Source organism: Pseudophryne corroboree, chromosome 6 (assembly GCF_028390025.1).
Source record: "Pseudophryne corroboree isolate aPseCor3 chromosome 6, aPseCor3.hap2, whole genome shotgun sequence".
NCBI lineage: Eukaryota > Metazoa > Chordata > Amphibia > Anura > Myobatrachidae > Pseudophryne > Pseudophryne corroboree.
This window is the reverse complement of record NC_086449.1, coordinates 210,039,134-210,050,324: the sequence shown is the minus strand read 5'-3', so window position 1 is coordinate 210,050,324 and position 11,191 is coordinate 210,039,134. Positions and strand designations below refer to the sequence as shown.

Here is an 11,191-nt window from a genome sequence, read left to right as displayed (position 1 = left end):
CCCCTGTTGTCCCTCCTATAATCCGGCCCTGCACAGATACATAAAACATGAAGTATGTAGCCTCATGCATTTATATGGACCCCGATATAATTATGCATGACAGAGAGGTTCTTTATACTTGTTATGTTGACAATCTATTTCTCAGGTATACCTAATCTATACAGAATGTCAACATTCTGGTATGAACATAATGACCGTTGATATACCAACTGCATAACTGACAGAGAAATCTGTACGTGATATTTATCTCATATTATTATTATTATAATTATTATTATTATAACTAAGTCTTTCACTGGAAATACATTTTTCTATTTTTTTTTTTTTTAGTCCTGCTAGACACATTTTATACTTTACTTTTTCTGAACAAATATGGCTTTTGGCAGCACTTTGGATTAAGTGTCTATTTTTTATTATGGGATTTTCATGATCACAGCTACTTTTAGATAATAACATAAATATATATTACAAACTACGTCTCATGAGGATGCTGAATATAAGGTCTGCCAGAACTACAGGATACAGAGGTACTCAGGTTACCAGTAGTTGTTGTGTACAGTCTTCTTTGTTTCCTTCTTTCTTTTGCTGTTAAATTGCAACAACATACACATGCCTTTAAATATCCTAATGCTAGGAGATGGCAGGAAGTAGGCGTGAAGAAACTGAGGTGATGGCAAATTTATTGCAGGTCTGGGATCACATGGAGGCCTAGCCGAATGCATGCGCCAGGCTGAGAGAATTTATCACATCACTATGGCAAATCCTGTTTCTGATTGGGGTCCACATTATGCAGACTGGCAAAGTAAGATAAGGACTCGATGATAGTACAGTATCACTAAAACTTCCCATCTCAGCGAAACACCATGCTCTGCGATTAAATATTATTCATATGAATTTCAAAGGTGACTTTGCGAGTCTTCAGTTCTAACTCATGAAAAAACAGCACTAAGGAGCCTATTTATCAGCGAGTGATAAAACTCATTATGAATTATAAAATTTGTTGTTTTGAATAAAAGCTGTTCCAGCTAATCAGTTCCCAACTGTCATTTTTCAAACACATGATAGTTAGGAGCTGAACACATGACAGTTGGGAGCTAAATGGCTGGAGTGCCATTTATCATACGCAAAAAGTTTTATCACTCATTGTTAAATGAGCCCCTAACTGCAGCGTTTGTGATGATACATTTTTGGGGCACAAGGGTTTTTTTTTTTTATCAGTTATATTTTATTTTTAGCCCCCCTTCCTATCTCTGTTACCAGTGTCGATTAGAGTTGGCCATTGATGGGTTAACACCAATATTAGGGGGCAGATGTACTAAACCTTGGAGAGTGATAAAGTGGAGAGTTAAACTACCAACCAATTAGCTACTGTCACTTCTCAAACACAGTCTGCAACGTGACAGGAGCGGATTGGTTGGTACTTTATCTCTCTCCACTTTATCACTCTCCAAGGCTTAGTGCATCTCCTGCTAGATAGTCTTGCCATTGATGGCTGAGAACCAATGGTTCCATGCCATTAATGGTACAGAGCTCCAAGCATCCCCCATGGTTCCCTACCCTCCTAGTTGGTATCGGGACACAAACCTAGCTCCGCCCCTGATGCACTGTGAAACCCAGCCCCAGGTTCTAATTGGCCCAGAGGCCAGTGGGTAAAAGAGCAGTGAAACCACCGATAGTCCTCCGTCACATAGTTTGCTACCATAGATGGCTACTTTCATTTTCACTATCAATGTTGAGTGCACCAACGGCCATCCCCGTGGGTATATTTACTAAAAGTTGATTTTGGTCGATGTTTGATCAATGTTTGGACAATTTTTTGGTTGATTTTTGATTGAATTTGTGTTTAAGATTCTAAATGACACATTTACCAACAGGTGATTTGTGACATCGTTTAAAAAAATGTCAAAAATCATCTGTTAGTAAATGTGGAATTTAGACCCTGAAATACAAAATCATCCAGACATCGATCAAACATCGACCCAGATCAATTTTTTGTAAACGTACCCCTAAATCCCACATTTACTAACAGATGACTTTTGACATATATTTTTATTTTTTTTAAAGGATGTCAAAAATGATCTGTTAGTAAATGTGTGATTTAGACCCTGAAACACAAAATCGATTTAAAAAAAAAAATCGACCCAACATCAACAGAAAATCAATCAACATCGACCAAAATCGACTTTTAAAGGGAAATGTATATGGGTCGGTGTAAATGTGTTTGGTGTACAGTACGTCCATGATACATATGCTATATATTCACAATACTGTCTGTCGAGGTCTCTAGTAATCTACTTTGGTAGCATGATAATATGGTCATGCATGTGAATGAAACTTTTTTTTTAAATATATCCGGTGTCAGCAACATTCACTGCATTTACCAATGCCAATAACCGTTTTCATGGTCACTATGGGCCTAATTCAGATCTGATCGCAGCACCAAATGTGTTAGCTAATGGGCTACATGTTATATTTGCCCCCTCCCTGCAGTGCACATGGTTTTGCACATGAGCTAACAAATTTGCTGCTGCAATCAGATCTGAATTAGGCCCCATGTAAGGGAGGAAAGAGAGGAGAGAGAGCCATGAGAGGCACAAAGTGTGTTTATAGGGGTCATCTGAGAATATAGTTTATGTGAGTACTTGTAGGAACAAGTCTTCAATTTGCAGATTTGTACATTTGCCATGAAATAATCTTAGACCTTTACACACCTGTTAGCTTCTCTGTCATTTGTATGATGATTTTTGATGCTCGCCCGTTGCTGGTAATATCTCTGTCTGAGGCCTGCAGTTATTAAAAACACAGAAAACAGTTTGAGAATCACAGATTATATTGCAGGTCACAAGAAAACTTGGGTACTGAACGGTAACACTGAGATATCATGCAGCCTACTGAGGGAAAAGCATAACCTTTCCATACGCAATTAAATTATTTCCTTTTAATATATAAAAATTTTTAGAAAACAGAGATCTGTAATTAGATATAGAGAACACTACTTCCCTGGAGATTAATAATATGAGTGTCAGCTGCTAGAAATGTTTATTTTATGAAAGTAAACATTAATGATCGGAATATCTTTATTATTTATATATTGAAACCAGTGTCTGTAGTGCCATGCAGGGGAAACAAATTACATTGAAACACACCCAATTAAATAAAAAAAAGAAAAGAAAAAAAAATGCAAACCAACCATACAAAGGAATAAATGAAACAATGAAATAAGATGACAAAGTGACTGACATTAAAAACTATATCACTCAATGGCCTGATTCAGAGGAGCAGGCAGTTGCATACGCAATTGTGATTTAAATTGCAGTGGAATTGCGAAACTATGATCAGCAGCCATCTTGTTCACAGTGACACCCACTGCCGGCATCTCACATCCGCCGTTCACGCATATAAGCGGGAACATCGGGCACATATAGCAAGCACCATTAGACCTCGGAGCAACCCTATGCTGTCTTGGTATGCTGTCAACATACCGCTGCATGGGATCCCGGCGATCACAGTACCAACGTCGGGATCCCGCACAGCGGTTCAATGCTGGTGCCACAGTCCACGACACCCATAGAGGGAGAATATAACCTGAGGCGAGTGCAGCAAGCCACCATGCCCACTCAGCCGGCATCCTGGTGGCGGTATGACGACGTCCGACACCCTAGCCATCGGTAACGCATACCGATCCCGCTCTCTCAGACTGAGCCGCCCTCCTAAGATGCCAGTGCTACCCGTCACTTGCTTTGCGAATAAAGCTCCTGTGTGAATCTCTAAGAATTGCAAAGCATACGCAGTGCAGCTTTGGCGTTTGGGCAGTGGCAAAAAATTACTCCAGTGCATTCAACATCAAGACTGCAAAGCTGACCCAATGACCCAATACCCTGTGGTGAACAAACAGAAAGGATCACTGACCGTGTAGAAACGCGTACTTTTTATCATTATGGGACATGATCACAGTCAACCAGAACCGAAGGTCAGCAAGTGTATCAGACAACTGGTAAAGTGATATGGGAACTGTGCCACAAAATATGAAGCTGTTGCCCACAGCAACAAGAAGTTGCCAGTGCTACCCGTCACTTGCTTTGCGAATAAAGCTCCTGTGTGAATCTCTAAGAATTGCAAAGCATACGCAGTGCAGCTTTGGCGTTTGGGCAGTGGCAAAAAATTACTCCAGTGCATTCAACATCAAGACTGCAAAGCTGACCCAATGACCCAATACCCTGTGGTGAACAAACAGAAAGGATCACTGACCGTGTAGAAACGCGTACTTTTTATCATTATGGGACATGATCACAGTCAACCAGAACCGAAGGTCAGCAAGTGTATCAGACAACTGGTAAAGTGATATGGGAACTGTGCCACAAAATATGAAGCTGTTGCCCACAGCAACAAGAAGTTTGCTGTTTTAGTAAACCAGCAATCGTCAACAAGCGGCCCTTCGTGCTTTCCTGCATTGTTTGTCATAGCTTGCAAAGCCTATGTAATATGCCTGCTTATACGTTATTACAGATACATACCTCCCAACTGTCCCGATTTTGATGGGACAGTCCCATTTTTCACAGTCTGTCACGCTGTCCCACCCACGGGTCGCAGTGTCCCATGGGTGGGGGGGAAGTTGGGAGATCCCTCCCCGTCACTCGCTGCTCTGATCAGAGCAGCGGCGAATAGACGCTGTGCACATGGGATTGCCGCGAGGCCACGCCCTTTCCACTAGGCCACGCCCCCTTGCCGCTGGGTCACGCCTCCGGCGCGCGATGCTGTCCCTCTTCCAGGAGACCAAAAGTTGAGAGGTATGTAGATAGGTGTCTGCTACTAAACACAAGAAATTTGAAATACTGTCGTACACCACAAGCGCTAAGGTAAGTAGAATATCACCATAACATCCCTTTTGAGTTGCATGGAAGGTTCTTAGGTCGAAATTGTGTCTACAGTTCTAATCAATTGTATGCAAGGTCTCCAAACATAGTTGACATGAAAGACAGGATAACAAAAAACAACCAATGTGTGGTAAATGTTATCAACACTTAAGCAATAGAAAAAGAAATCAGACTCCTCTATAAAACTAAGGTGGATCCAAAGCGTACCCCACTCACACTCTAAAGAGGAGGCATTAATCGCACCACGGTTTCTTTATGTGGTTAACCTTTCAATTTCTTATAACACCCAGTGTGATGAATAGGGAATTCAGCCCAACACCTCAATCGTTTGTTGTGGATTCCCAATGGAGGCAGATGATGCGTACCCCAACACTCACACTCAAACGGTTGATGTAAAACACATAAAGGTATCTTTCTCTCCTAGGGGATAATAGTAGTCTGTAATGGCGTACCACAACTCACAGTTTGGACTGCTGTACACCTCCTATCAAGGTATCTTTAGGTCCTGGACAGGGATTTCAGTTTGTGGTTTTAGCTTTGTTCATGGAAACTCCCAATGTGCATCATATGAAAAAAGAAAACAAGCAAACCAATGTGTAGTAGGTTTTGCTAATCTTAAATGCAATGTGTAAATAAATCTCTGAGGCAGATAGGTTCAATGCGTACCCCACTCACATATAAAATGGGGGTTCTAAATATATAGCGGTATCTTTGGGGAGGTTCTATTTGATGGTGCAGTATATACTGGACTCAATAAACCACAGATGTATTTCCACTAGAAGGTAATTGTGTGCGTACCCCAACACTCACACTCGGGGAGCAGATAAAAAGCCCATAAAGATATCTTTAACTTCTCAAAGTGGGGGTGATCAATCAATATGGCGTACCCCAACTCACAATTCGATGTGCTGTGTATCTCCCATCAAGGTATCTTTAGGTTCCAGGTGGGAAATATGGCTTGTAGTTCGGACCATGTAGTTATCCGCAAACCCCAAAATTGAAAAAAATATTGGCACTCACAATGGAGTAAGAAGGAAGGTTTACAAATATTTATTTAACAATACACGGGGGGGGGGGGAAATTTTGAGGAAAGTGTATGAAAAAGATCATACAGCATTACATGGACCAAACCATAAAAGTGGCAAAGAGAAATAAAATCCTCCTATTTAAATAAAACCAAAATTAAAAAAAATAGATAAAATCCAGATGGTATGCTACTCACACTGACAAAAAGGAGTGTGAGTAGCATACCATCTGGATTTTATCTATTTTTTTTAATTTTGGTTTTATTTAAATAGGAGGATTTTATTTCTCTTTGCCACTTTTATGGTTTGGTCCATGTAATGCTGTATGATCTTTTTCATACACTTTCCTCAAAAAAAAAAAAATTCCCCCGTGTATTGTTAAATAAATATTTGTAAACCTTCCTTCTTACTCCATTGTGAGTGCCAATATTTTTTTCAATTTTGGGGTTTGCGGATAACTACATGGTCCGAACTACAAGCCATATTTCCCACCTGGAACCTAAAGATACCTTGATGGGAGATACACAGCACATCGAATTGTGAGTTGGGGTACGCCATATTGATTGATCACCCCCACTTTGAGAAGTTAAAGATACCTTTATGGGCTTTTTATCTGCTCCCCGAGTGTGAGTGTTGGGGTACGCACACAATTACCTTCTAGTGGAAATACATCTGTGGTTTATTGAGTCCAGTATATACTGCACCATCAAATAGAACCTCCCCAAAGATACCGCTATATATTTAGAACCCCCATTTTATATGTGAGTGGGGTACGCATTGAACCTATCTGCCTCAGAGATTTATTTACACATTGCATTTAAGATTAGCAAAACCTACTACACATTGGTTTGCTTGTTTTCTTTTTTCATATGATGCACATTGGGAGTTTCCATGAACAAAGCTAAAACCACAAACTGAAATCCCTGTCCAGGACCTAAAGATACCTTGATAGGAGGTGTACAGCAGTCCAAACTGTGAGTTGTGGTACGCCATTACAGACTACTATTATCCCCTAGGAGAGAAAGATACCTTTATGTGTTTTACATCAACCGTTTGAGTGTGAGTGTTGGGGTACGCATCATCTGCCTCCATTGGGAATCCACAACAAACGATTGAGGTGTTGGGCTGAATTCCCTATTCATCACACTGGGTGTTATAAGAAATTGAAAGGTTAACCACATAAAGAAACCGTGATGCGATTAATGCCTCCTCTTTAGTGTGTGAGTGGGGTACGCTTTGGATCCACCTTAGTTTTATAGAGGAGTCTGATTTCTTTTTCTATTGCTTAAGTGTTGATAACATTTACCACACATTGGTTGTTTTTTGTTATCCTGTCTTTCATGTCAACTATGTTTGGAGACCTTACATACAATTGATTAGAACTGGAGACACAATTTCGACCTAAGAACCTTCCATGCAACTCAAAAGGGATGTTATGGTGATATTCTACTTACCTTAGCGCTTTTGGTGTACGACAGTATTTCAAATTTCTTGTGTTTTGTCTGTTTATTTAAATGTGGTGACATTTAATTCGAAATCTGTTACATCTGAGCTGCACAGCGCCAGTTTGAACCACCCCCTACATCTTTGTTTCTATAGGTGTCTGCTACTGAATACATTTAGCAATTTCATTTATTACGGAGATAGGTCCAGATTCAACTGCATGAGGTAATTTACCGTGCCAGGAAAAGGGTGATAGCCTAGGGCTTCTCTTTCATAAAGATTATTATATATAGATTACATTCATTTTGACATTGAGCATTGATCCATGACTGCTGCTTTCTGTAGTATTGTATTATCACTGGTGATTGCTATACAGTAAGCAATGTAAAATAGCAAATGAAAATGATAAATTAACCATTTTATCTTATGTTCTTTTTTTTTATAAATGTTCAAATTGGGACAGGATATCTGGCTGTGCTGCATTGAGGCATGGGAGGAAGTGCAGCTGCCTGTATCACTATGGGGGCATGGACGGCGCTCAGTGAACTGCTGGCCACGCCCCCTGTCCTTCTCTGTCAGGGAATAGATGCTGTGTACATGCACACAGTATCTATTCACTGCTGCTCTGCTCTAGAGCAGAGAGTAACAGGTAGGATTCCCAACTGCCCCCCCCTTCCCTCGCAGGATACTGCGACCTGCGGGTGAGACAGTGGGACAGAGCGTGAAAAACTGGACTGTCCCGCCAAAATCGGGACAGTTGGGAGGTACGCAGCAGTAACAGGGGTGTAAGTTCATACTAGGAGCACCCAGATACATACTCTCTCCAGGGCCACTGAGATTGGGTGGGGTGGGGGGTGTACTAATTAACTGGGCCCGGGCTTGTTAGAGGTCATCTGCTAAGGGTGACTTATACAGCTGAGAGGACAAAAGGGTGGGGCATACTTGCATACTTTTGAAAAAGCATTTCAGGGAGCTGTGAAAGTAACACCTATCAGTGCGGACGTGTACTGCTACATCTTAGAGGCGTGTCATAAAAATGACTTACATCCAAATGTAAATGAGCGCCAAAGTTAGTGATCTACTTGTTGAAGAAAATACTCTTATATTTTGCAGGATTTGTTCATGTATTGTGCTTTACAAGAGGATCCATATACTGTAAGTGGCCACAAGAAACTTTATTTAAAATGCATGTAGCCATAGGGATCATTGTGTCTTATAACCAATTCAGGGAAATGGCACTGATGTTCTCATTTGAATGTATATATCTGTGATTTGTTCCCCCCAAAGCCAATCCCCCACCCCAAACATTTAACAGCTGCACAATGGGGTTAAGGAGCAATCTGTGAGATTGCTGGACTATTCAGGGAGTCAGGGAGATTGCTTCTATTTCAGGGAGTCTCCTGCAGAATGAGGGAGCGTAGGCAAGTAATGGGGGAGGGGCGGGGGGGGGGGGAGTGTGATCTCATGAGGAAGTCTCTCCACAAAGGTGGCGGCTGCTGTGGGAGGGGTCCTGCCTATTGCAGATTACATTCATCCTACCCCCCCCCCCCTATATTCACTTCCACCACCCTATCAGCACCCAGAAAGGGAGAGGGAGGACTGCGGCACATGCCCCTGGGCTCCCTGCTTGTTCCTGCTCTGGGGGTTCACAAAGCAAACCCTGAAACCATGGGGGAGATCAGTGTGCCCTCTTCAGGTCTGGTAGCTGGAGGCGGCTGCCTTCCTTTGTCTCCTGTATTTACGCTCCTGAGCAGTTAGTATCCGTATCAAGAAGAAGGGCCAATAAGACACAATTGGCTTCATCTTAGCCCCTCCCCGTGGACCCATGAGTTGCTGAAGTTTGCAGTCACAGGGCTGGAACTAGTGGCGTGAAGAGCCTGGCCCCGCCCCGAAGTAGTCATCTGCATCTCTTATCTGGGTTCCTCATAGAGAGAAGAAATTTAAAGTCGGCAAGTATTCCTGTATACACTACCCCAATACAAAATTTCTAATTGTCACAATGGGCAGGATATACTAAGCAATGTGGTAAATCCCACCTCTTATCAGATACATACCGGCATTAATAACACTGGTATGTACCTAGAAATGAGCAAAGGACAGCTCTCCCAATAAGAGCTGTCCTTTGCGATAGAAGGACTTCCGGAAGGTCCGAGATAAGGACCCAGGAGTCCTTCTGCACAAGCGCAGAGTGAAGCGGCGGCCACCGGGTGTGCTGGAAGGGATCTGATAGGGTTCTTTTCAGCGGGAAAGTGAAGAGAAGCCCACAGGCCTCTACTGGGTAATGCTACATAAAGATGACGTATCACATTCCGGAGCTTGGTACACATGTAAATGCGACCGTTTGTGTATTTTTGCCCCATTTTCCTTTTAGTACATCCCATCCAATATGAGGTGATAATGTGACCAGTGATTAATCAGCCCCTCTGAGATGACAGATGATGAACTTTTAGAATAACTCTGTTATGCATACTTGCCTACTCTCTCGGAATGGCTCGCAAAAATCGGGTGCTAATCCCGGTCACCCGGAAAGGTAGGTAAGTCTCCCGCAGAGCCGCAGCCTCCCCACCACCCTCCTCAGCCGCCCACTTACAGAGCACAAGTGAGCGGTCTGAGGGGACTGAGGGGACTTGATGACGCATTTCGCATTGAATCACGATACCGTAGCCCTGCCCCCTGCTGTATCATGCCTGTAATATCGGCATTGTATCGATATTACAGGCATACTGCCCCCATTACGCCTCTATGCTGTGTCACCCTACCATCCCTGTCCCCTGTTGCGCCAAGCTAGCTGCTCTCTCCCAGAGGGGTCAGCCAGAAAGTCGGCAACCATGCTATTATGCAACAAAAAAACTCTCAAAGATCCAGAAAATTATTTCATATAATCTATGTTCACCTGTCGCCACTCAAGGCCCAAGGTTGTTAAATAAATTAAAATAAACATGATGCCAGGAATTTGTTTCCCCTCTGTTCCCCCGTACCTTCTTAGCACCGCAGGTCTGCACACGTCCCTGATTGGTAAGTGTTATTTTACAACTAGCAATAGCAGGTGCTCACTTATAATATTTAATTCTCCTTAAAACAAAAATGTTATAGAGGTCTTCTTAATCTGATGTTAGGGTCATTATCTGGAATATAGGAAAGCATTTCCTTGTTACTGTATGTCACTAATGAATAGCAGTCACTACTTACGATATAATAGGCATGATAGAACAAGCATTTTCAGCATTAATTTACTAAGCAGCAGTGTATGTACGCTAGTGTTTTGCCCTTTTAAATTTCGGACTTCCTGTACACACAAAGCAGGAAAAGCTTAATAATCAAACCCCTTCACGTTAGAGGACTGCTCTGTTACCGCCAGCACTGGAATGTACAGCTACGTTAGGGCTCCTAGAGAATGTATAGCACTGTATATCCTGTAATCCACTGTCCCACCTGTGCTGACATACTTAGGCAACCTGCTGCAGCTCTCCAGCTGTTGTGGAACTACAAGTCTCAGCTGAAGGGCCATAAGCACAACCTGTGTAACATGAATACAAAGTATTTACTTGCAAGGACTCATGCTGCAGATTAGTTCCATGGATACAAATGTTTTTAATCTTCCCCAGTCTGCACTTTACCTCCTGCTCGAGAAGCTGTGTGACTTGCTAGGCATGCCAGCTCCATGATCATTTCCTGTAGCAAGCCTCTCCTACCTCCTCTGACCTGACCTGCCTCCCAGCCCTTCCCACCCAGCTCCATCCTGCCATAGGCTCCTGCTAATCCTCAATAAAATGTGGAGAATGTTCCTGTACAGGCCAACACCACGATGCTGCTTGCAGTTCTCAGCCTCATGTTATGCCACTTAACTCT

General features: G+C 42.4%; 1 protein-coding gene across 1 annotated transcript in view; it reads right to left on the bottom strand.

Annotated features, from left to right (window-relative positions):
- The window catches only part of LOC134931882 (protein FAM169B-like), an 89,225-nt gene extending 78,257 nt beyond the window's left edge, over positions 1 to 10,968 (bottom strand). The window contains exons 1-2 of the mRNA XM_063925714.1: positions 10,888 to 10,968; positions 2,712 to 2,784 (exon numbers count right to left, since the gene is read on the bottom strand). Of these exons, the coding sequence (XP_063781784.1) occupies positions 2,712 to 2,730 (19 nt within the window). The 5' untranslated portion in view covers positions 2,731 to 2,784; positions 10,888 to 10,968. The remainder of the gene's footprint in view (positions 1 to 2,711; positions 2,785 to 10,887) is intronic.
- Positions 10,969 to 11,191: the final 223 nt, after the last annotated feature.